Source organism: Lytechinus pictus, chromosome 8 (genome assembly GCF_037042905.1).
Source record: "Lytechinus pictus isolate F3 Inbred chromosome 8, Lp3.0, whole genome shotgun sequence".
NCBI classification, from domain to species: domain Eukaryota; kingdom Metazoa; phylum Echinodermata; class Echinoidea; order Temnopleuroida; family Toxopneustidae; genus Lytechinus; species Lytechinus pictus.
This window is the reverse complement of record NC_087252.1, coordinates 30,016,110-30,044,075: the sequence shown is the minus strand read 5'-3', so window position 1 is coordinate 30,044,075 and position 27,966 is coordinate 30,016,110. Positions and strand designations below refer to the sequence as shown.

General features: G+C 36.8%; 1 protein-coding gene across 1 annotated transcript in view; it reads right to left on the bottom strand.

Annotated features, from left to right (window-relative positions):
- Positions 1 to 9,512: 9,512 nt before the first annotated feature.
- LOC129266549 (uncharacterized) overlaps positions 9,513 to 27,966 on the bottom strand; it is a 37,753-nt gene continuing 19,299 nt past the window's right edge. The window contains exons 5-10 of the mRNA XM_064104197.1: positions 25,907 to 26,080; positions 18,148 to 18,258; positions 17,040 to 17,174; positions 16,172 to 16,357; positions 15,613 to 15,786; positions 9,513 to 9,641 (exon numbers count right to left, since the gene is read on the bottom strand). Of these exons, the coding sequence (XP_063960267.1) occupies positions 9,513 to 9,641; positions 15,613 to 15,786; positions 16,172 to 16,357; positions 17,040 to 17,174; positions 18,148 to 18,258; positions 25,907 to 26,080 (909 nt within the window). The remainder of the gene's footprint in view (positions 9,642 to 15,612; positions 15,787 to 16,171; positions 16,358 to 17,039; positions 17,175 to 18,147; positions 18,259 to 25,906; positions 26,081 to 27,966) is intronic.

Genomic DNA, 27,966 nt, shown 5'->3' with positions numbered 1-27,966 from the left:
GTCATTGCTCCCCCTGGGACCACGTAGAGACGAGTACGGTTGGCGTAGGTGATGCCTCCCCACACCATGACGCTGCCTCCCCCATAACGGTCATGTTCTGCAATACAGGGGTCTGCAAATCTCTCTCCTGGTCGCCTCCAGACTCTCGAACGTCCATCATTGTGGTCAAGGGAAAATCTGCTCTCATCTGTGAACAGAACTCTACGCCATTGCTGTCTGGTCCATCTGACATGCTCCCGGGCCCAGTTGAGACGAATTCTTCTGTGAGCAGGGGTGAGTGGGACACACTGAGCTGGCCGTCTGGCATGCATATTGGCTCTGTGAAGTCGGTTACGGATTGTTTGAGTGGAAACAATCACTCCAGTTGCTGCAGCGAAGTCATTGTTGAGGCGGCGTGCACTGTGAAAGCGGTTGCGGAGGCTGAGATTCGTCAAGTAGCGATCATCTCTAGGGGTTGTCGAAACTGGTCGGCCACTGCGGGGTCTCTCGGAGTATAGCCCTGTCTCTCGGTGTCTTTGATTTGCTCTGCTAATGACACTGTGTGACACGCCCATCATTCTGGCTACTCTTCGCTGACTGAGGCCAGCTTCCAGCATCCCTAGGGCTCTGGCTACATCTGTTTCACTTAGGTGGTGTCTTGGCATTGCTGTTGTAGGCAAGTTGTTGATTGTACAGACTAAAGACGGAAAATGCTTTGGAAGACACTTGTCTTATGGCCCACTGCAATGATGCCAGAGACATCATGAAAGAACTGCATGTGTGAAATTAATGTCATTGTGTTTGATGGCATTCTGGACAGCTGTATCTTGGCATTGCTATTGTCAGCAAGTTGTTGATTGTAGAGACTAAAGACAGAAAATGCTTTGGAAGCCACTTTTGTACGGGCACATTGCAATGATGCAAGAGACATGAAAGAACTGCATGTGTGAAATTGATTTCATTGTGTTTGATGGCATCCTGGACAGCTGTATCTTGGCATTGCTGTTGTCAGCAATTTGTTGATTGTAGAGACTAAGGACAGAAAATGCATTTGAATCCACATTTGTACCACTTCACAATGGGCCCACTTTTCAGGATATGCAATAATGCGAGAGACATCATGCAACAACTGAAACCACCCATGTGTGAAATTGTTACAGGGTGTTTGAGGAGATTCAAGACAGCCATATTCGGGTATTTCTAGAAATACAACACCCGGTTTGAAAATTGTATACACACATTAAAAAGTGGTCCTTAACTTTTTTTGAGTAGTGTAATAAGCGTATTAATTACTTAGGCGGCGGAAGCGGGGGGGGGGGGACCTTTCCCCCTAAATTTGAGGTGGGGGACGGTCCTCCCTAGATTTTTAGTTGAGAACCTTTTTTTTTTGCTTGTCAATTAGTTTTCTACGTCCCCCCCTAAATTGAGGTGGACCCCCCTAAAATCTTTTTGTCCCCCCCCCCCCTAATTTTGGTTGATAACCTTTTTTTTCTTGTCAAAAAATTTTGGTGGTCCTTCCTATAAATTTTGGTTGACTTGCTTGTCAAATTTTTTACCTGTGTCCATCCCAAAATTTCAGGTGGACCCCCCCTATTTTTTTTTGCCTTCCGCCGCCAATGATTAATTAAGACATGGCAAGATGGCATTTTCAAGGCTCCGTACTAGGGGTAATTATCCGGGGTAATTGTCTAGAGGGTAAATTTCCGGGGGGGGGGTATCAGTCCCCGGCGGTAAAAATATGGGGATAATATTTTCCTTGAAGTAGTTGTCAGGGGGTGATTGCCCTAATTGGGTTATTGTTATAGAACCCAGGCGCGGATCCAGGATTTCGTGGGGAAGGGGGGGGGGGCCAAATTTGACCACATTTTTGGCGCCCATATGTGTACTTTTCGAAAAATAGCGCCCACTCCCTCCCGGGAAGGCTAACTTAAGTGCCTTAAATGGATTTTGAATTATCTTATAATCACATTTAAAAAAATAAAGACCACTTTTTCATGTGTTCTTGAAAAAAAAAATCCATAAATATATAATGTAATATCAATGGGAGCGCGAAGCACGAGAAATTTTTTTTTTGGGGGGGGGGTTCAATTTGGTTTAACTTCTAACCAGAGTAGGCCCTACTAGAATATTGTGTGAACGGGAGCTGTAGTTTCTGTACTGTTGTGTTAGAATACCCTTCAATAATATTAATGATAACCTCTTGGGAATAATGCAATCTCGAAGCAATCGACTAATTCTCCTCATCAGTGGCGTATTTATTCAGCATGGGTGCACGGGGGGGGGGGGGTGGCGAGGGCACCAAGTTAAAAAAAATAAATGAAATGGGGGGGGGGTAGACGTCAAAGAAAATCTGAGATTTCATTCTTAAAAACAAATTGAGGTATCTCACAAGGCCTAAATAAATAATGAGAACGCGAAGCGCGATCTTTTTTTAATAGATTTTTCATGTATTATATCCTGAAAGCCTAAGTCAGGGGCGGACCCAGCTTCCGCCAATAGGGTGAGGGGCCATTTTTTCACCCATATTTTTCCCGATCGGCCGCTCAAAGTTGATTTTTTGTTTGTTTCTTTGAAGGGGTTGTCCCAGTGCCGTAATGAGCCAACAATTTCGAGGGGGCTCGATATGGTGTATCGCATAAAATTAATAAGAAGTTGCCAGTAAGCGAAGCGAGCAAGCAAATATCCTGACATTTTTATTAAAAAAATACAAGGTTGTGATAGATTTTGACATAATATTTGGAAAATAATATTATATTTCATCCTAATCCCTTTCCTTTTCTCTCTATTTTTTCTTAATCTTGATTCTCTCTATTTTTTAAACATTTTTTGGTCATTTTGCCTCCGACGAAGTTTCTGCTAGGATCGAAAGCTTAGGCCCCTTTTTGACTTTCTATTTTTTTAACAGTCATTTCCTAGCTGTACTTTATAAGCAACATAAATGTGTAATAATCTCTTAAGCCCTATGTAATCTAAAAATGAAATTTCATGTATTTTGTCCTGAAAATAGAACATTTTGGGCAATGTTTGTGAACCTGAACAGGACGCGTATGTAACTAGATAATTACCACGAGCGCGAAGCGCGAGCAGAAATGTTAAATATTCGTTCTGGCCTGGTCGAAAAGGGACCAGTTAAGGATGTTTTGCAGTTAGCCATTAAGACGATACACATTTCAACGATTAAATAATGCGAGCGCGAAGCGCGAGCTGAACATTTTTGATATTCCAACCTAAAAAGATGAGATTTCAAATCCCCCAATGGGACATTCGATTCATGTTTGTCAATCATGAAAAAGGATGGGTAATTTTTGGTATCTCCCTACAATAATAATGCGAGCACAAAGCGCGAGCAGAAAATTTTGGATATTCTGATTTGAAACTGGATAATTTTAGCACGTTTTGAATAAGATCAAGCTTTGTATCTCAAAAAACATGCGTGCACGTGTTTTAGAGTTAGACAGAATCCTGGCAATCTGAATACATTTCATTCTTCATCATAAAAATCAATAATGCGAGCGCAGAGCCCGAGCTGAAAATAATATTTGAAATTCCGATATGAAAAGGGTCAATTTAAGCACTGTTTACAGCACTGTGTATATAGGGAAATTTGATAGCACTATATAAATAATGCGAGCGCGAAGCGGAGCTGATATTTTATTATTTATTTGACCTAGGATCGAGACATTTTAGGCCTAAGGACATTTTGTCATCATATAAGAATGATGACTATCTTCTATTTTTTTTCCTAAAACTTGTTGATATTTATTTCTGAAAAAGGGAAAATTTAGTTATTATGAATTCATACAAATCTTATTTCATATTTATTAATCTGTTAAACCTAATGAGTGTGTGAAATTTGTTGACAGTGCATGAGGCCTGAAAACTGGATATTTTAAGTATTTTTGTAATCATAAATAGGATTCATTGGTTGATATATTTTTAGCAAATAATGCGAGCGCAAATTGCGATCCGGAATTTTTTAATGGGGGGATTTAAGTAGTTTGTTATAGAATTAATATATAGGTATACATAACTCACCAATCAAAATGCGAGCGCGCAGCGCTAGCTCATAGGCCTTTATTATTTTTTTTACAATCGAGACACCTGAAAAGGTATATTTAGAGAATCTTATATGAAATATAAAAAGACAATAGGTAGGCCTACTTGGCAAATAGTGCGAGCGCACAAAATGTTGCAAATGTTGATTCAAACCATAAAACGGACATTTTCCAGAGCACTTAAAAACATAAATTGGTAAATAAAACAAAATAATGAAAGGTCAATGTCCGAGCTGATTTTTTTTTGTATATTGATATCAAAACTTGATACTTTAAACTACATATCAGCCTATTGAGCAAGATTTGTATCTAATTGAACAGGCAATGCGAGCGCGATGCGCGAGCGAAACTTTAATATAGTGACATTAAATATTTTTTAAAATTGTTTTCCAAGTCTTCTCCTGACCTTATTCTATTCACTCGTCTTCCTCCTTTTATGTTTTGTCTTCTTTTTTCTCCTTTCTTTCCCCGTTTTTCACAATTTATTTGCCCTGTCAATAGGGGGGAGGTTGCCCTCGGGCCGCCTCAATCCGCCTATGTTAGTAGTTGTTATGATGAACACGATGCATATCTATTAAGAAATGAATGCGACCGCGAAGCGCTAGCTGAAAACTTTTATAATGATGAAATGAAAAATACATTTTCAGTTGTCAGGTTAGAATATCAAATATTTTCAGCTTGTGCTTCTCGCTCGCATAAAAAACTGTAAGGTCGGGATGCGTATATAACTAAACAATGTATTGATGCCAGCGCGAAGCGCGAGCTCAATTATTTATATACTGACTTAAGAAGGACTAAGGTATAATTCCTATTCTAATTGCTTGTCCTTTTTCTCTTCCTTTTTTCTGTTTCTTACCCCTTTTTTGCGCCACCATGGGGGGGGGGCAAAATCTTTGCCCCCTGGATCGGCCTATGTATGTTGACTTGAAAAACACTAACACTTACATGTGGGATTGAAGCAGAGGATGAATACCTCGTTAATCAAATATTGCGAGCGCGTAGCGCGAGCTGAATTTGATAATAACCCTTTTTTGTGACCCTGAACAGTGTATCTTTCTCGCTAAACAGACTTAAAACTCGAAAATATTGTTTTTTCTGTTATCGTAAAAACGGGATATTTTAATTCAGCCGCATTAATTTAAGTTTTTTGGGCAGGACATATATTTCACTATAAACAGGCAATACGAGCAATGTTGCACCCCCGGTCGAAAATGAATGTGCATGAAGCCCCCTATTAAAGTTCAAGGTCAATTTGGCGCCCTCGGTTGAACATAAACTTGGCGCCCCCATGTGAAATATAACTTTGTCCTCCCTCCCCCTCTCTGAAACATGTATTTGACGCATTATGGTCAAAATTCAAATTAGCGCTCCCCAAGTTCGAACATCAATTTGGTGCCCCGCTAGATCGAACATCAATTCAGCGCCCCATAGTTCGAACGTCATTTTGGCGCCATCAAATCGACGTCCAGGTCAACATCTCCCTCTTCCGTTTCCCATCTCCTTTTCTTTCTTTTTTCTTTCTCTTATCCTCATTCCCCTTCCTTCCTTTCTCTTTCTTTCTCTCTTTCTTTCCCCCTCTTCTTTTCCCCCTTTTCTTCTCTTTCCCCCCATCTTTTCTTTCCCCCTTTTCTTCTCTTTTTCTGTCTTTTCTTTCCCTCTTTTCCTCTCTCTCTTTTCTCGTTTTTCCTCTCTTCCCCCTTACTCTCTCTTTTTCTTCTCTTCTTCTCTCTCTCTCTTTTCTTACCTTTCTTCCCATCTTCCTCTCTCTTTAAATATTATTCTCTTCCTCTTTTTTTCTTCTTCTTTTCCCCCTTTTCCTTATTATGTTCTTTTCTTTCTTTTCCCTCTTCCACTTTTTTCTCTTTCCCCCTTTACTTCTCCCTTTTTCTTTTTCTTTCCTTTCCCTCTTTTTTCTCTTTTAATCTTTTTTTCTTCTCTCCCTCCCCTTCCTCCCTCTCTCTCTCTTTCTTCTCTACTTTTCCCCTCTTCCTCTCTCTCTCTCTTTTTTCTTATCTTTCTTCCCATCTTCCTCTCTATTTAAATATTATTCTCTTCCTTCCTCTTTTTTTTTCTTCTTCAGTTTCCCCCTTTTCCTTTCTCCTTTCTTTTCTTCTTTTCTTTTTCCCTCCTCTTTTTTTACTCTTCTTTCCCCTTTTCTTCTCCATTTTTTTCTTTGTCTTTCCTTTCCCCTTTTTCTTATCTTTTTTTCTTCTCTTCCTTTCTCCTTCTTACTCTCTTTTCTATTCTCTTCTTTTCCCATCTTCCTCTTTTTTAATTCTCTCCCTTTCCCCCTATTCCCCCTCTTTTTTGAGCTGGGGGTGGGGGGGGTGAGGCAGTTCCCCCTCGGCCCCCCATGGATCCGCACCTGATAGAACCCCATGGCTTCGTATCATTTGACCTTTGGACCTCTCGATGACATTTGATATATCTGATCATAATTTTACACACACTGCGGACTATCGGACCCGCGGTCTATCGGACCCGCGGACTATCGGACCCGCGGTCTAACGGACCCGCGGTCTATCGGACCCGCGGTCTATCGGGATGTCCCCATATTATAGAAGGTACAATAAAAGAACAAATTTCCATTATCTGAGTAAATGACATTTTATTGATTTTTGCCATATGATATATGACGTAACAGATGAAAAGGTTAAAAACCTAACGTAATATATATTGTTTACAAAACATGGAATATGCAATTTAACTCACATAAACGAAACTGTAAAAAAGGTTTGTCCATAGACTATGTAAGTAGACATAGTCTGACATTTATTGTGATCCGATGAATATGAATTGTGTGAATGAACAACATAATATGTAACAAAATGGTGATTAAGATATAATTTAAAAGGTATTTTATAAATACATAATTAATAGATATGACTTGAAAGAATATATTCTCCCAAAAAGTTTAATACCATATTTATGAGGTAGGTCTTCACGCTTTGATATTTTTTGTATTATTATTTTTTTTTTATGTAATGTAAAGTTTGATTAGCGCCAAAATAAGGCAGGGCTGTAATTAATAAATCCAGATGCCAATGATACACCTATATGAGTTAGTAAACATATTTGCAAACCCCATTTGAATGACATTAACTTCAGAATTGATACAAAAAGTGTTTATTAAACAATTCTAATGTTAATATTAACAGCTTGTCAATGAGTATCACCCGGATAGGCAACTACGTTCAATTAACAAAAATATGTTCATCCCCTAAATGTAAATACAATTTCATATCAGCAGAGTATTTCTATATTCAGTCCCTCAATTGTGGAATAAACTTCCCGATAATATCCAAGAATGTTCTTCTCTTGATAGACCAGTTCGTAGTTACTTCATGGACAATTTCGGTCAAATGACTTTTCATTTCAATATTTTTTATACTACACTTAGCAAGGGTAGGGGAAAAAAAGGACATTTCGCTTACCAAGATACTTTTATTTCAACTTTCGTTCAATCCATTCATTATAATTACTTTTATATTTTTATGTAATTGCGGTCTGGGGATTTTTTTTTTTTGGTCGGGGGGGGGTGTTTTTTTTTCTTCTATATCATTGTAAATGAATAGACGTTTTCCTTGTGCTATATGTAACAAGAGCGTGAAAAATAACCAAAAGGGACTACTTTGTACATCTTGTAATTTATGGGTTTATATTTCTTGTGTCAACATTGCTTTGAGGATTGAAAACGATGATTCAGAACTTTTCTTAGATTGGAAATGTCCAAAATGTATAATGAAAAAATTCCTTTTTATAATGATACTTCAGATACTTTAAACCTACCGATTTATAGTAAAGCATTTGTTGGACATGACGTAAAAATGTAAATATCGGGAGTTCTAATTAAAGGGATTACGTTTAGCGCAGTTAAATATTGTTAGCTTATTGAGGAATATTGATGAAATACGTTCAATTCTCACTGACAATCAAATTCACATATTTGCACTTAATGAAACTAGATTAGATGATAGCATCAATGATTGTGAGGTACTTATACCAAATTATGATATAATCCATAAAGATAGAAACAGAGTAGGAGGTGGAGTTGCAACTTTACTCCACGTAACTTTAAAATTGACGCTATTAGAGCATGATTCTTTGTCCTGGATAGAAGCAATAGCGATTATTACTCATTTAAAAAGACACAGCCTAGTATATTTGTTAATTGGTACAAACCTCCTAATTCCAATAGTGCAGTTCTCGGTTACTATGAACAAATGGTATCTTTTGTTAGTGGATTTAACTATTCAATAATAATAATGGGAGATGCAAATTTTGATCTAAAACGCCAGAGTAATTTTCAGACTATGCAATCAAATCAATAGTATTTATTCGTTAGGACTAACTAATACTTCTAAATAGGACATTTGGTTGTTAATCTCTCATCCTCCCCTCTATCCCAAGCAGAAACCTCTCTTCTCTCTAAAGGGCTCACGTTTTGCCCCACGCCACCAGAAGTTGACCAGATAGCTCTCAGCCAAGACCTCTCTACATTCTATCGCAGGATACGTCTCAAAGAGTTCTTTTTAGGTTCACCCCCTTCTGATCCCGAGCCCTTCTATAAGAAAAGCACATGGACTCCACCCAAGAATAAAATTCCTTCCCTTGAAACTTACATTCAAGCTGTCTCATCCCAAGTTCGCTCCACAGATACCATCGACAGCAGAGCACATGACAACATTCCTCGAGAAGAATGCCAGGCTCTCTCATCACTTAAAAACAGGTCCGACATCATCATCAAGCCTGCAGACAAATGATCAGCCGTCGTCGTTATGGACCGCGAGCAGTACATCGATGAAGCCATGAAACATCTCAATAATCGATCTCACTATGCACTCCTCGATTCTGACCCTACTTGTAATTTCTCCCTACAGATCCAATTGACACTGAATGATATGAAAGAACACAATCATCTCTCTGGGAAGGCCCACAAATTTCTCTCCCTACTAATGCTAAACCTGTCCGCTTCTATCTCCTCCCCAAGATCCACAAACCTGGCAACCCCGGTCGTCCCATCCTCTCAGGAAATGGTTCCCCAACAGAGAACATCTCCCTCTTTGCTGATTACCACATCAAACCCCAAGTCTCACGTGCACCCTCTTACATCCACGACACTCCAGACTTTCTCAGGAAACTAAACGACATCATGGACCAGATACCCGAGACTGCGATCATCGGCACTTCCGATGTTTCTTCACTGTACACCAATATTCCCGACGATGAAGGTATCCAAGCATCATATGAAGCCTTGGCCGCCAGCGGCCATTCCAGTCCCCCCATATACGATATCAAATCTCTGATGTCTCATGTACTAACGAAAAACAACTTCACATTCATGGGCAAGCACTACCTACAGATATTCGGTACAGCAATGGGCACCCGGATGGCTCCTTCATTCGCCTGTCTCTTCATGACGAAGCTGGAACAGCAGATGTTAGATTTAGCCCCCTGTCGCCCATGGATTTGGTGGCGTTACATAGACGACATTTTCTCCATCTGGACCAGGAGGAAGATAGCCTCCATACATCCATTGACCACATCAATTCTTTCCACAGGACCATCAACTTCACTTCGGATTTCTCCCAACAGGAAACCCACTTCCTTGATATCACAGGCCAGAAAAAGCCTAATGGTATTAATACTACCCTGCACACTTAACCCACAGATACCCACCAGTACCTGCACTTATCCAGCTGCCACCCCCGTCACTGCAAAACCGGCATCGCTTTCAATCAAGCCCTCAGACTTCGCCGCATCTGCTCCGAGGACCCTGATTTTTCCCTCCATGCCAGGAATTTGAAGATACATCTCTGTGCCATGCAGGGGCCACGGTGCCAGGGCAGTCCAACTGGCAATTAACAAAGTTCGTTCTCTCCCCAGATCTGAAGTTCTCAAACCACAAAGTGACAAGGAGACTACTGACAGAATACCGCTTGTGACCGCCTTCCATCCCACTCTACCCCCTCTCCTTAAAATCCTGTGTGATAACCACCACATTTTACACACTTCTGATCGTCTCCTACAGGCCGTTCCCGATACCCCTCCCCTTGCATACCGACGCCCACCCAATCTCAGGGACCTCATTGTTCGTGCTGAAGTGCCCTCCCTCACTAACCATTCTTCTCCCATACAGCATGGCACCTTCAAATGTACCAGCAACAGGTGCATCGTATCGTCGGCGGTCTTCCGAACCGTCGTATCACACATACGACGCGTCGTATGTGTGATACGACGGTTCGGAAGACAGTTCGGAAGACCGTCGCGACGGTGCAAACCCATTTTAGAGAAAATCGACTTCAAAGTTTACTATAATTTTCACATCTAGTTCCCCCAGCTGTAAAACATATTGATTGCTCGAAAATACATGGTTGGAAAAACCAAGACAATTACTTGACAATGGTATCCGTATTTTTTCACAAAAGAAAGGATCAAAGAAAAATAGCGCAAAAGAGCTACATGCTTGTAATTTCGGTTTGAGCGGTTTAGATTTCCCTCGTACAAAATCACCATAGGGAATTCAACAACCCTGATCGCTATTTCAATGCGCGCGGTCAGTCAAAACGTTGTATCGCTTTTCACGTGCAAAGTCAACACAGTGCAGGTGGCCGATACGACAGTTTGGCTGACCGCGCGCATTAAAATCGCGGTCAGTCAAAACGTCGTATCGCTCTGTTACGGTACACGTTTCGAATGGGATTTCCGCATTTTATTAAAAAAATGTATGGCATCGCCGTAAAAATCCTGTCATATCTCAGAAAATAAAATAAATTGCTACCTAGAAATTTAGTTATGAATAGAGTAGGACTTGTACTTTAATTTTCTGCAAAAATCTCTAAATCGATTTTTTTTTTTTACAAAAATTGACTGATACGACGGTTCGGATGACCGCCGACGATATGTGAAATACACATTCACGAGGGCAACACTTTCACCAGCAACTCTACCAGCCTTTCTCACCAAACCAAGGGCAACATCACATGCTCTACCACTAATGTTGTATATCTCATCACTTGTAGAGTTTGCAGGGTACAATACATAGGGGAAACCAAGACTACACTCAAGAAACGATTCTACGGGCACAGATCCACCGTTAACACAGCAAAGCTGGACACTCCAGTTGGCCGCCATTTTAACCTTCCCAACCACTCCATAACTGACATGATGCTAAAGGGCATCGAATCTTTAGGTACCCATCCTGACTCAGTCCGTACTAGCAGAGAGAAGTTCCTGATGAGACGACTTCGCACCACCCAACCCCATGGCCTGAACATCCAAGAGGGGAACGACTGATTAGTCTTTTTTATCCACTCTCTATATAAATTTTTCCCCTCAGCTCTTCTAGATTAGTTATATTATGGTTTCTTCCTCTACATTCCTCCCATATCTCTTACAGGCTCAGCTCCAATTTTTGCCTTCCACATTCAGGCGTTGTAATATATATATATATATATATATATATATATATATATATACATTAAACATATTTTTTCTCCACTCACCTCTTTTGGACTTACTACATATTTATTTTATTTAGTTACATGTATGCTGTAGTTTCTTCATATACATTCCCCCTCTCTTATACAACCTCGGCTTCTATATTTACTCTACCCTTTTAGGCAATTTGCTTCTCCCTTTTCATATATACATGTCTTGTTTCCACTATATAGCTTTTTGGGTTTTTCCCTTCACCCCTAGCGGATTTACAATACTAGTTTCACTATATATTTATATATATGTGTATGTTTTTTTTTTCTTTTTCATATATACTTATATGTCTTTTGCACATTATCAGTTGTTCCCCTTTCATTCCCACTTTTTTCCCCACTCTTATGCACCAGTTTATTATGCCTTTCCTTGTAACCTGTTTGACCCACCTCTCACTAATTCTCTTGTTATTCATCATTTCCTCACACCCCTATCACTGTTTTGTTCCAGATCCTGTTTGATGTTGCCTGCCCAATTGTCTTAATCCCTCACAGCTTTTTACTGGCCTTACTTACACTGACTTCCCTTTGTGTCTGCCTACTCCTTTGCTTTCATCCCCTTCTCTAACCTGATTGGTCATCACAACTCTCTAATGCCCTTTTTGTCTCCTTGTTTCTTGTGTTGCTATTGCATGTCTATGGTCTATATTATGTTTGTTCCACTTTATATGATTGTCATTTTGCCTCCGACGAAGATTCTGCTAGGATCGAAAGCTTAGGCCCCTTTTGACTCTCTAACTTCTAAATATACACTAATAGTACGCGGTTCCTCAACACTAATTGATCATATGCTTACAAATTCTATAAACAATTTGAGGTCTTTTGGTGTAATTGATAATGGGCTTAGTGATCATGCTAAGAGTTTTCTCATTTGGAAATCCCATTCAATAGGTACCCATAAAAATATATAACTTTTAGGAAGTGTAGAAATATTGATATCAGTCATTTTAAATCTGATATTAAGAACCAAAATTGGAATGAAATAGAAAATTTTGATGATATAAGTGATGCAGTAAAAAGGTGGGAGGAACTTTTGCTAGAGGTAGTGGATAAGCATATGCCATTTGAAACTAAACGTGTAAAGAACAAACACTCTCCCTGGCTTAAATGAACACCTCTTCAACTTAATGAAACAGAGAGGTCGAATTAAACGTAAAGCTAAATCTAAACAAGAGGAAAGGTTATGGGTAGAGTATCAGCGCTTAAGAAATAAAGTCACCTATGACATTGAAAAAAAAATTATTATGAAAAAGTATGTAACATTCAAACTAGAAATGAGTCTTGGATCGTATTAAAGTCTTTTATATCAAATCGTAATGTATCATCTGCTAAACATTCATGCACTGGTGACACTTTCGATACTGCTAATAAATTTAATCTACATTTTGCAAGTGTTGCTAACAACATATCTATTGATCAAACGCAAGGTTTAACAGATTTTCCTGAAGTACTAGATATTGATGATATATTTAATTTAAACGAGATACAAGAAAGTGATATTTTGAAGTAAATCATTACACTTAAAAACGAAAAGTCAGTTGGAGTTGATGGTATATCTATATTTATTCTAAGGACTTGTGCAAATGATTTAGTTCCCTCAATAACCTATTTAATAAATAAATATATTGTAGACGGAAGAGTACAAGGTAAATGAAAAGTTGTCAAGATAATACCTTTACACAAAAGGGGGATAAATTGAATCCTGATACTTTCAGACCCATTTCATTACTCCCATATTTTTCTAAGTTACCTGAAAGGGTCATTCAAAAACAACTATTGCATTATCTTAATAAAAAACAAACCATCATTTCTGAACAATCAGGATTTAGACCTAAACGCTCAACTACGACAGCCCTATCAAAGGTTACAGATTAATGGCTTCTTGCCATGGATAATGGGGATAATACGGGAGCCGTCTTTTTAGATTTACAAAAAGCCTTTGACTTAGTCAATCACCAAATATTTTTATCTAAACTTTCTTTTCTTGGAGTTACTGGTAAATTACTCGATTGGTTCTTGAGCTATCTTTCCGAACGCAAAATTAAAAGTTGTTTAAATAATGTCTTTTTTATGAATATGTAATTTCAAATGGTATACCCCAGGGGTCTATATTAGGTCCGTTTCTTTTCGTTATATTCATAAATGATTTGTTATGCTCTCTTCATAAATGTTATTTCCAATATATGCCGATGATTTTGTTTTATATTTCTCGGACAAAATTCCACTTGTGGTTGAAAGAACATTTAATAATGAACTGAAAAATGTGGCAAGTTCGATGAGTAAAAATCGATTAAAACTTAATTGCAATAAGACCGTATGTTTTTAGGTACTCAGCATAATATTATGTTGGCAAGACATAAAACTTTTCACTCATGCATTCGCGAAACTGATATTCAAATGGTAGAAAGTGTTAAATATATTGGAGTTTTTATAGATAGAGAACTTAAATGGAATGATCATGTTGATCACATGTGTTCAAAATTGGTAAAATGAGTTGTTTCCTTGGCAGACTTAGGTGATTTGTTGATGAATCTAGTTTAAAATAAATATATTTTTCGGTTACCCTTCCACACTTTGATCATGCTGATATTGTTTGGCAATCTGCATCTAAAAAATATTTTAATTTATTGCAAAAGTTATAAAATCGTGCAGGAAGAATTATTCTAAAAATTATCCATATTTGCATACTTCATCCTCATAATATATCCATGATATTTTGAAATGGAAGACTTTAAATACTCGGCAAAAGGAACATATGTACGTAATGTTGTTTAAAGTTTAGAATAGTTTTGCACCTGATTACATGAAAACACAGTTTTCTCGTAAATCATATCCTTACTCTCTGCGTACAGAAAATAATTTTTTTTTCCCAAACCAAAGTCAAATAGCTGTAAACGGACATGTGTGTATAGGTTGGCTACACTTTATAACAAATTACCAATTAATTTGTCGTCTAGTTTAATGATTCAGTCCTTTAAATCCAATATTCAATTGTATCTTGGTTTTCCATAATTATTTTGCCTGTTGTTGCATTTGTTTAATGGGTGGGTGGGATGGGGTGATTTTTCTTTCTTGTCATGCATTCAATTAAGTTTTGTCTATATTTTTGTATATTTGTTTTATATTCATGTATTTACGTTTTAAAGGACCCCATGGAAGAACAGTGGTATTTTATTAATACCGCTGAAATGGCCTATCCTCCATATGATCTGTACGTTATGTTAAATTGAGCATGTATATATTTTATCTTTTTATATCGAAATAAATACAAACAAACGAACAATGATGGATTCCTAATTTCCTTCATATATTTTGTTGAATTATTTGCTATGTCAATGACATCATAGTTTATATTTTACTGTTATTGTGTTGCCTACAGGATAACTATTCTCATTTCAGCGATTTTCTCAAAAATGGAATATGTTATCTTAATTTTATTGAACTCATTAATTACTTATATAGAACTTAAGTTACACTTTTATATTTTATGTATATATCGGTATTTTATGTTAACAGGACCATGCTGAAAAAAACATTCAATCTGAGCTTGTGTTCCTGTATAAAGATATTTTAATAAATAAATTAATAAATATCTAAAACATGGCAGAATCTTATTGCTTGAAATATGTTCATTTATAGCTGGGGTACGCTAACTCAGCACCACTGTATGTTATTCGGTTCATAAAAGAAATTTGGATTATCCGCTGCATCATGGGAGTATGGTTATAATAAGCCAATTTGTATGAAATTATTTAATATTTGAGATAAAACTCAGGCACAGAAAGTCACCTTGAGCAGCTCAAAGATAACCATGACTCTGTAGCAGTAAAAAAAAATATGTCTCTATACTGTGGCATATCCCATAATTTTAAAAAATAAATCAGAATAATTCATTGGATGTAAGTTTGACGTTGATCTTAGTTAGACAGCGATAACGAAAAACGAAATGGACTGACAACCTGAAAAAGTGAAATCCTTTGGGGACTTTCTATTTTGTGTGGAGGCGTAATAACAGTCATAATGCTTTATTCCTTGCCCTAATTTCATATGGAAAAAAAATGGTTTCATTACATATCGTCACAACTCACCCCGTCTTTTGTATCTGGAATTTCACAGATGAGATCAAACTTGATCATCATGTTGATAATGTCTTCAAGTTGGGCATCTTCTCCTTTATGTTCATTCCAAACATCTTTAATTATGTCTATATGTAGTATCCCTTTCTTACATAGTTCTTTGTAATGTTCGCTGAGTTTGCCTCGCTGCAAGGTAATAACAATGATAGAATCACAGTGACGATACAAATTATATTAGTGTTAAGTTATAAGGCTCCTGATCGTGGTCTAAATATGAATGAATCATAACCTAATTAACATGACTTTTTATATGATATTTCGATGTATATATTTATTGCAACGAAGCATATCTTCTAGATCCCCCCCCCAAAAAAAAAAAAAAAAAAAAAGTTGCTTTCATCGTGTACGTCTTCGTATGAAATGATACAATAAAGTTCAATATAAAGGAGGTGAGATAACAACGAATGTAATAAGTCAGGTGCAAAGGGGGAAAATGAGAATAAGAAGACTTGGGATAAAGGTCTAACATTTTTTACAACACACTGTTAAATGAGTCCAGATCGATCCTCACCATTTTCTCGCTGTCGACGACCGTTATGATATTACTGACGATGCTGTTCAGGAACTGTGGCTTTAATACGATAAGGTCACACCCTTGGTGATATATGATGTGGCCTGTATCGTGACACCACTTCAGCATTTTCTGCAATTCATCCTTATCCTTGATTCCCCATGATTTCTGCATTGTTAACAGTGCCTATTTGAAAGATTGAAAAAAAGAATATTATATATCCGTGACTGGTTTGACGAGCAAACCTTTATCTTTTGATTTTTTCCATTTAGATTTGACTTTTTAAATCGACCGCATGAGGTCAGCGCACTTGCCGAAAGCTAGAAAACGTGAATGTTTTTTCTTCGACGATATGTCAGAATAAATTACCCCCAAACTGAAGCAGTTAAAGGGCTACCATTTCAAGAAACAAACAAAAATCAACTTCGAGATGCCGATCAGGGAAAGGAAGGCTAAAAAATTCCGCCCCCCCCCCCCCGCCCTATTGGCGAAGGCTGGATTTGCTCCTGCTTTGTAGTTACAATTTGGTCATTGGAAAAAAAAATACTGATAAACATAAGTGAAAGAAGGTAATATTATGTAAAAGGCTTATCATTTACCTCGTGTTTCGGAAGTCTCCCAATTTTAAATTTTCATGTCAATATATTGCTATCACCCCCCCCCCCCCCCTACTCGGATCGGATTTAGGCCTCTGGTATCAGATTATATTATAGTGCAATGTGTAACAAGTTCTACTTGGTAAAAGTAGACTATTATCCTTCACTCCATTTACAGTTATGTCTCCACTAAATAAACCAATTTAACATTTAGGATGATAATGCATAATATTACATCTCGTTATAAGATTCGAAAAAATGCATCTTCTCACCTCTTTCACAGTCCAAGTATCTTTACCATTGCCTTCTATTTCACATAAAAATGTATTCCACTTTACTGGAAATGTGTCTGTCATGTAAGGCGCCTCCTTGATAGATGCATCAATGCGATCTTGAACCTCTTTAATCTAAAAACATATTTAATGAAAATATTGAAACATTTATATATTAGTCATTTGTTTCATCCTCTTTATTTTTATACAGCGTGGTCTATAATTCAAGAGAACTACCTCTAAAGAGAGTCTTGCGGATGTACAACATTTAAGTCTACGTTATACATGTACATAGTAACAGTGAAAACAAGAAAACATTCAAAAATATATTCAAAACATACATTCAGTTAAAAAGACATAGATATTCATTACATCTTTTTGAGTAAAATGTACATAAAGGTATAATGGCGCTTGACTGGTTTCAAAGTTTTCTTGACGCAAAACAAATGGTTTTATTATTCATAATTCATCTCAACTAGAAAAATAAATTGTGGGGTACATTATCGATCTATCCTTGGTACTTTATATTTTATTCGGTACATCAATTAATTTCTTAAATCATCCAACTTATTAAGCTCTATTTAAATGCAATTGATACAAATGTTTTTTTTTATGATCTCACAATATTATATGTAATGAGGTCAATTCGCAACTAGGATAAGTTTTGAAGCTTTATGATTAGAGAATTATATTATCAAAATTACATCATAAATGGAAATTTTAACCTTGGTTAAGTTTTATATTGATACGACAACGTGGTCGAGGTTTTATTACGCTAAACGAGCTTTCATTTTGATCATATGATCTGAAACGTGGGCAAGATGATCAATAAAACTTGATTACCCAAATACCCAAGTTTCAAGAAAATAAACAATTATATAGGTTTCGTTATAGAAAGGCTAAGAAAATTTGATTTTCAGCATACATAAGATTCTCCATCAGCTGTGTTGTCAATGTATAATGCACAAAAAAAATTAAAAAACATGCTAATTTTCAGCGTGGGCAGGCTGCTAGCTCGACTGCTATCTATTTGTGTGTGATCGGCTTTGCCAACAGTTAAGACCATGTGAAATATTCTAAAACCAAAGCTATTCATCTGTTGGCTTACTTCCTTCATTTGGGCATGATGATTGTCAAACTCGAAGATTTTCAACAAGACCTGCTCCCTGTAAGGTTGGGATAGTATCAATTCCTTCAGATAATTTTCGTTTAATTTCACCTGTGCAAAAATTAGAATTATGTTGTTATTAATAGTGGTCAGTTATGTGAGATATACTGAGAGAATATGACAATGACACATGGTGGTATCTGGATTGAATACCAAATTACATTTTAATTGTTTTAATGTATTTATTTTAATCAATTTTCAGGAAAAAATACATATAAAAATAAACAAAATTAATCGAATAATTATTAAAAGAAGTACTCCAGGTTAAGATTTGATCAGAATTGCACAAGGAATATTATTGAAATTATGACATTTCAAAGATTTGCATTATTTCGGTAAACAGTTTTATGCATGTCCTGATGAATTCTCAAAGAGCAAGCTGACGATTTCACATCCCCACTTGTTCTCTTTTTATCATATGACATTGTGAGAAGAAATACGACAAGGTATACAACGTTTGCCATTCTTCCAAATTTATTTTCCGTCCAGGAACTGTATCCAAAATATTTAACAGGTGTTGTACATGAATATGTCAATAAATGTATAAACCAACAATGAACAATATTTAATAAATGTTTCACATTTGACCATTTTCAAGCTGCATACACCGTTTTTTCTAAAGATGTACTGGTTGGCTTAAAATGTTAGGTCTAATTCAACATGTTGACTACTCATAAGTTCGAGAATAATTAATTTTGAGCCTTCGTCCGGTCAAAACATATTATCTCCCTTTGTCTATCTGGTAATTCTGAAGTGCTTTAAACATCTAACATGAGATCCTCTGTAAAACAGGAGGTGAACACTATTTTTCGGGAATCCAGGATAAACGTCGATACCTTTGTTAAAGGTTCATACAGTTTTTCTGAAACCGTGTCTTCATTAAGATGACCCCAAAATCCGTCTCCAGACTGAGCCTAAGTTGTCCAAATGAAGTCAAATGAGAAATAATCACACGTGGTCAAGGATGTACATGAGCGGATCCAGCCTTCGTCAAGGGGGGGGGGGGTGGATTTTTTTTTTAACTTATGGATATCTTGTCTCAAAATTTGAGCATTCTAAGCAACGATTGTTATCCTGAACAAGATATGTATGCAACTAAATAATAACAGCGACCGGGAAGCGTGAACAGAAATTTTGTAAATACGTTTTGATCTGATCGGAAAGGGACCTGTTAAGGACTGCTTACAGCTAGCCATGAATGACGTTACATATTTCAACAATTCAACTATTAATTTTGTGTTCATTTTCCATGCAGGCCAGTCGTTTCCACATTAGAATCACTATACCTACATGCTACAATCAAGTTATCGACCTATTAACTTAAATTCCCCTGACGTTATTGAAATAGTTAATTGACCTCTAACCCCTAAATACGTTTACATGGTCTTTATCCTTATTTCAAGTGAAATTATTCTACATCCAGGTTTTCATTACAAATAGCCATCTTTTTTTTACATTATTCACAAATAAAATACGAACATAATGGATAAAACTTTCTTCTTTTTTTTTTTGGGGGGGGGGTTATGCAAGGATACATATAGATATTATTAACTTTTGACCTATGAATTTGGATTTCAAAGGTGAATGATTATTCTTTATGATTCTTTTGTGCCTTTTTATCTTCTTGCAAAAATTGCTTTTGGACACCAAGATCACCAACATGCAGCATTTTATCTCAGAGATATTATATGATACATATGTAAAAAATAATTGAACTTTGACCTTGAATTATGGATTGATATACATTATAGGTGATTAATTTTATTTTATTTAATCTTCCTGTAAAAATCTGTGTATTTTGATACCATGATCACCAACCTGCGCCTTTTCATCTCAGATATACCATTATATATTATCGTATATAAAAAAAAATTTTCAGAACACTTTTTAAAAATAAATGTGTAAATCAAACAAAATAATGAAAGTTCGATTTCGGAGCTGAGATATGTTTTGTACATTGACTTCAAAACTTGATATTTTAAGCTTGATAATGAGCAATATATGTAAATCACCTAACAGGCAATGCCAGCGCGAAGCGCGAGCAAGATTTCTCAAGAGTGACAATTAATTTTATTCACTCGCCTTCCTCCTCTTATTTTTCCTTTTTTTTCTCTCCTCTCTTTCCTTTCCTTTTCTTTGTTGTTACTTCTTTCCCCTCATAATGGTTAGTCGCGTGCATCTGAGTGTCCCAAGGTCCACACACATAGCTTCAACAAAGGGAACAGTTGTTTTGTTCATGAACGTAATATTGCAAAAGTCCGGGTACTATATATTTATAATCATTAATATTCTTACACCAGATTGATAGTATTATGAAAATTTTATTCAACTCCATTAATTTGATATAAATATTATCAAAATTAATTCAGTATTCTCGCTGTTCATTTCAATTTGTCCATGTTCACAACTCTTGCTGTGACAAATGGTCCAAAACCACCCATATTTTCGAGACACTGGCACCTCTGTTTTCCCACTGAAATATACCTAAGGGTTAAAAAAAGGTCGAGATTGATTGTCATCCAAATGCTAAATAGATTACCTACATCATGTACATGTTGATGTATAATACTTTGTGACTGGTATAATGGTTGCATCCAGTGGCGTAACTACGGGGGGGGGGGGGCATGGGCCCCCCCCCCCCCCCCAATCGGCTGACCAAAAAAAAAACGGGGAAAAGGAGAAAGTAGGGAGAAAGGAAGAGAAACGAAGTGGAAAAAAGACATTATTGTTCATTATAATGTTATATTATATCAAAATTATGTTATGTTATCTTATATAAGAAACATTTTTTTTCATAACTTTATGAAACATAATTTGCTCAGGGCCTATGTCCTCATTGTTCCTGGTGCTCGCATTGTCTGTTTACCGAGATATATTATCCTGTTATACTAAAACCTCCCGTTTTCAAGTCAATATACACCAAACTGCCAAATATATTTCCTCGCACTTCGAGTTATTGTTTTATGTACAATAGTATGCTTCTTTTTCATGACTACTTAAAGTGATTGCCCAATTTTAAGGTCTTGATATAAAACATTTCCTGTCCGTGCTTACGTTCGCAGTAGTGGATTGGTGAAATATGTCTGCTCTCCATGGATTCCTAGAATCAGTCCTTAAATGTCCCTCTTTCTAATCTGAATATCAAAAATTTTCAGCTCGCGCTTCGCGCTCGCATCATTTGGTTAGTGAACTACGTATGGTCTTCGTGAATTTCTACAAACAAGCCTTAAAATGCCCCTCTTCAGGTCTGAATTTCCTAAATTTTCAGCTCGCGCTTCGCGCTCGCAAGATTTGATTAGTGAGATGGGTATATTAATCATGATTACAAGTGCTTTATGTGCATGTTTAGATGTAATTCTAACAAAATCAGCAAGCGCTTATTGGCAATCGCATTAGATGACTATGGTGAGATGTGTATACTCTTAATGCATTCCTTTAAATATAGTCCTTAAAATCTTCCTATTTTGGGGTCAATATTTACAAATATTTCAGCTCGCGCTTCGCGCTCGCATTATTTAGCGAGACAGGTACATATCATGATTACAAGAAATTGATTATAATGTCCCTTTTTAGGTCTAAATATCAAAAATTTTAAGCTCGCGCTTCGCGTTCGCATTATTTGACCAGTGAGAGACATATCCGTTTAATGGCACTGTACTTAAAATGTATCTATTAGGTATACCTGGCAGCTGGGCGCGCTTCGCGCGCTCACTTAGTGACTCAAAACTTTTGCTGGTGCCCCCCCCCAATGCCGTGACCCACGGTACGCCACTGATTGCATCTCATTTTTCTCCAAAACTTTGAGATCGAGCAGGTAGAACATGGCATATTTTGTTGTACAATGCCACGTGAGTAACGTATAATAGTTTTCGTTCCTAGACCCTTTTCATTTGAAACAATTAATACACTCCAAACAAAATTAATTATCGCATTTAATGTTGAAAGTAACAATGTTATTTTACTATAAAGCTTTGCCTACTGATAGTTATAATATAGCTACAGTTTGAGATATTTAGTAGTATCGAGTCGGAAATTGATTTTGATTCGCAGTAGGGTCTCCATGTATGTATACTATAAACTAGCAGGCTAGCATCATCTGCGACGTAAACCAAATGAGCGAACATGACCGAAACTAACCATTATATTTATTTTCTTCTTTTTTTCGCCGCCAATAGGGAAAGTGGGCCAGGGCCCCTCCCACCCCCCCCCCCCCCGGATTCGCCTGTGGATGTAGAAGCACAAGATTGGCAACGTTCTTGATTCTGAGAGACTGCGATTGAGAGGATTCCTGAGTACGGACGAATGTACATGACTTAAGTAGCGCCATTCGTTGTGTGGATGTAGAAGACCGACGTGATAACGAGCGATTCAAACTCTCTGTTTTTGTTACCAAAGTCTGCCTGATGGGTCGATCTATCTCGGCCAACCATACTTAAGTTCGGGCCCAATCTAAGTCCTGTCGTTCATCAGTTCCTCTCATCCTGCGGAAAAAGAAAAAAAAATCTTCCGGCAGAATATTGTTCAAAAACACTCTGATAAGTACATGTATATCTTTTGCCCCCTCCGCCAAAACGTCCAAATTAAGTGATTGACAATATCGTTTCCAAGAATTCAGCATGTCCAACAGGGCATCTTTTCCTAATAAAAAAAGCGATCTCTGGTGTCCCACGCTCCAACATAAACGACAGACAATCTAAACGCAGTGCAGACAAAAGCATAATTGTGTCATAGAATGTACAACGATCACTGACCCATCCGTCATCTATTTAAGTGTTTATATATTCAATCTTGACCCTTTGGGTGCGACGGGCTTCCACAAAAACCCAGCGAGTAGTCCACTAAGCTACGACGGGCTTCAACAGAAGCCAAGATTTGTTTGGTTTAATTTGATGAAGTTTTTCAGCCTTTTCGTAAATTTTAGGTAATAAAACCTCTGCCACTATTTCCTTTATGAACCTATTCCTTTATGAATTTGAATAATCGCAGCTGTTAGTTCAGAAAATGTACGAACCCAAACACGACGGGTAAATATGATTTATTATCAGTTACCATTGAAAACGATTTTTTTTTAAAATGCCTTTCGCCAGCCATCGCTCCCACCACCACCTGGCTACGCGTCGAAACACGCATCATCACACCCATCATCAAATTTCGCGCATGTTGTGGTTGATACTTTCACTGCAAGGCCAACCTGAAAGTGAAACTCGGGAACGAAAGTAGCATTGACATTTACCCATCACCATTCATGCCATTTTGACAATATATGCCTGGGAGATTTGTTTGATTTCATTTGTTAAATGCTAATGTGCATAACATGTATTTCAAACGTGGTTTTGTAATCCACTTTTTGTGGACAATTGGCTATTACTTTCGGTTTCCAATGACACTGCCCATTATTAGCCTAGCTAGGCAATACCGTAAAACTTTACAACACCATTGCCAGGCTAGCCTATAATCTAGTCGGAGGTTGCAGTTATTGTCTTTGCCAGATCAGATGTATCGCTTGCGTTCAGCATAACAGCAAAGACAATAACTGCAGCCTCCGCCTAGATAATAGGCTACTGTCAGGCCAGCCTGCGCGTTTCCGTTTCACACCCTGACGAAGGCAATCTCCGCAAAAATAGCTACAAAGCGACTAGTGAAGAGTCTACGTTTGTTTACGTTATAAGCTGGGCGCGCGAAGCAAAAGTCCGCACCGAAGAATCCGCAGAACATGTGCAAATGCAGCTATACAGGTTCAACACGAATGATTGCCTTTGCCGAATTGCTGGTAATTTGCCCTCTCACTATCATGGAAGATGACATTCCGTCACCGCTGTAGGTATGAGAACAGCTATCAGAAACTAGTACCAAGTATGCTACATGTAAAAATATAAGGCAACAATGAATTTATCAGATTTTGAAGTACAGTCACAAGGCCTCATGCATGTCTGATCTGGGCTTGTGATTTTGGAAAATTAAACACCAAAGTCCCAACTCTATTTTTTGTCAATGCATATCATTTATCAAATGATATTCTTTAAATATAAGTGGTACACGCACTGTATTAAGAATACATACATTTTAATTTTGTGTGTGAGTGCAGTGTATGTGTTATTATTAGTAGAAAGTAGTAGAAGTATATCATTAGCATCATTTTGTAACTCTTATAAGATTGTTAATTATACATTGCATAGTTTGTTATATTATCATTCTTATTATTATTATCACTATTGTTATTATCATTATCATTATTATTATTGTTAGCGTCATTGTTATGAACAGTAGTAGTAGTAGTAGTAGTAGTAGTAGTAGTAGTAGTAGAAGTAGAAGTAGCTAGTAGCAGTAGTAGAATCGGTGGAAGTATACACAGCATGGTTTGAAATTGTAAGATATATATATTAGCAAATAATTAACTTACCGTCAAATTTTCGATGGATTTCTCAAGTCCGCCAGGCGATTGGGATGACTTACAAACTCCATATTTTATCGATATATACTTGTGCGCATGCACAAACATTTTGGCGAATCATAGTTCAATGAAGCTTTGAGTAGTAGTTCTCTAGTCGATTCGCAAAAGGATATGGACAGATACTGGGGGATTATTTATTTATTTATTCATTTATTTATTCATTTATTTAGTCATTTATTTATTCATTTATCTATTCCTTTATTTATTTATTGGTTTCCTTTATTTTATACGGCAGGGTAGGCCTGTTCAGTTATGCAAAATTGCTTTCCAAAATCGCCTGCAGTTTAACAAATAACTGATCATCAGCATTTCAACGAATGTAACATAATAAAGTAAAAACAAAATACACTATATACATAGAGTGAAATCAACAATTACTCGTAGAATCATTACATTTACATCAAGATATTTAGGGGAATTATATGTATGACAGTCAGATCTTTAATGATTTAAAGTGTTTTTTATGCATGGAGGGACGTGCATTCTTGTGTATTGCAAGGGGAGAATTAAATACGGTGGTAGCAACATATTCAAAAGAGTGTCTTTTATAATCTGTCCTAGGGCAGGGTATTTGAAGGGAACGTAGTTCAGCATATCCCGTTTTATACATGTAAGTTACATAAGTGGTCCCAGACTTTCAAATTTGTTTGTTTGAAAATTGCGGATTGTGTAACAGTTTGTTCACATTTTACAGACAAAATAAATTTATTGAGAGTCCCGTAGGACCGTTAGATGAAGTTGTTAAACCAATCATGTTGTAATGTTAGACAAGATATTTTGAAAAAAGCGCACACAAATGACCATCCTGTTTAATGACTTAAAAATACATGGAAAATTAATCTTTATACAGGGCTACAAAGCACTGCTAATTTCACTTTCAAAGTAGTTAGAATATTGCATGTATTCAATTAATTATACAGATATCAACAATTAAATAAATCAAGCTGGACAAACATTAAGAAGTAAACATTTCAATGTTTCTAGATGTCCTATCGTAAACTATAATCGTTTTGAACATTTTCCTTTTTTGCATAAAATTTAGCATTACAGCACCTTGAGGGGAATAATAATCAGCCAACTAAGTTTTGTCATTGAAAATTGCAAACAATTTCATTTCGTACAGGATAAGTAATTATTCCTTTTACTTGTCTTAAAGAATGACTGTGTAGATCTCTCCCCCCAAAATTGGTCTGAAAAGCACAGTTGAATAAAAAATACATTTTGAGGAAAAGTGCATATTTATGTTACCTCATCCTTATTAAATCGCGTGTCTCTTTCAACTGCAAACGTCCCTATCAGCAAAACCTTTGGGTTGCCTCCCGAATTTGGATTACTAGGTACTGCGTGGGTGTACACTGACATCAACCAAAAATGTATCAACTCCAGGATTGTTCGGTGCGTTCTCACAGTAGACCCAATCAACTGAGTTGAAAATTAAAATGTTAAATTTGACCGTATTAGCATTGGAACATTATATTTTACACGTCGACGCCTATCATTTCTATTGTCCTTTAATAAAATATAACAGAAGAAGTGGAATTTTCCTTGCAGCCCTGGTGCGACTCCCATTACTCTGGGTATCATCGGTAAATCTGCGCTTCCTTCGGTAAAAAAATTAAGAAAGGGGGTGAGAGAATAGAAAAAAAGAAGAAAGAAAGAAAGAAAAGAAGTAGAAGAGAATAAGAGAAAGGACATATGAAAGAAAAAGGCAAAGAAAAAGAAGAAAACAACATACCAAAATGGGAAAAAGAGAGATCGAATGGAACGGAGAAGGAAAGGTTTGAAAGATAACGTTTGAACGTGTCGGTGCCATATACGGAGTCTGAGGTGTCCGTTGAGAAAAAAAAGATGAATTGTCTCTTATTCAAGAACAGGGCTGATGGACTTGTCGAGAAAATTATAAGCTGTCGGGTCTCACAGGCCGGGCTGTTCCGTGTTATTGTTTGGCCTATGAGTTCCATTATCTTTGTTGATAAATTACAATCGTAAAAGTGTTGTAATTTTCTTTTGCCAAAAAAAAAGTTTTCTGTACCGACAGTGTTTAGAACTACCAAGTTTTAGGTCTAATAAATTGCCGAAAATTTCTACTCGGCGCGTATCTGACTCGCAGGGCTGTTGGACTGACGTCTGTCGGGCCGACAGTTTGTCATTTTCCCCGAAAGACGTCAGTCCAATACCCCTGCGCTTGCATAACAGACAATTTATAATTTTTATAATATCTCAGAATCTGCCTCTTTAGGTGGACTGGCACACAGGTTTTTTTTTTCCTTTTTGAAACCTCGACTACCCCGTTCCCTTCTCTCTCACTGATTTTCTCATTCCTTTTGTTTTTATAATGTTTTCCTTGTTTTTTTTTCTCTCTCTATCTTCCTTCTTTTCTTTCTTTCTTGATTTATTTGTTTCTTTTGTTCTTTTTTTCGTTCTTTCTTTCCTTCTTTCTTCTTTTTTCTTTCTTTCTTTTTCTTTTCCATTTTATTTTAACTTTAACTTTTCTTATCCTTTTTTTTTCTTCCTTTTTGCCCCTTTTCTTCATTTTTCCTTTTTAGGGACATGTCTACACACTTGGGTTAAATTGACTCTCCTTCATATCTTGACCGCTGATTGCGCGATCGCAGCCAGAATAAAAAGGAAATATCTAAAAATAATTAATTTGCAAATAAGCTTTTATACAGCCAGTAGAGTGCTAATTTTGAGTGAAAATATCAATTTTTACATTTCCAAACAGTATCTGCCAAAACATAATTAATTTCCTTTCTTTTTGTTCGTTTTTTTTTTTTTTTTTTCTTTGATTTTCGAATGCTAGTTTCTCTTTTTTTTTGAAGAACTTTGTGTAAGAGACACTTTTGTGATCATTAATAGCATAACAAAATCAATTTAAACATGCAAATGTAGATATAATCAGATATTTACTATTCTACTAAATTTGCAATGACCTTTAAAACGAAATCACGTTTGTGAGCAATTTCGGATGGGTTTGACATGCATTTACATGATGTTGCATAATTTCAGAAACTTGTTCTCGGCGTTGCAAATCTGGTCTCAAAAGACGCACAAAATTTAAAAGTAGAAATTCAGCGTTCGGCGCGATCAAAAAATTAATATGCCCGGCTGTGTAGTGACAAACTCGTCGAGTGGGCGTGGGAGGGGGTCAAAAAATGCTCGCCTCGTGCATGCATCATTTATTGCATGATACCTCCCTTTGTCATGTTGGTATGATTAAGATCATTAACATGTCTCGTTTTTAGGTCTGACAAACCTAAAAAAATGTATTTTTTCATATATGTATATATATATATGATACATATGTT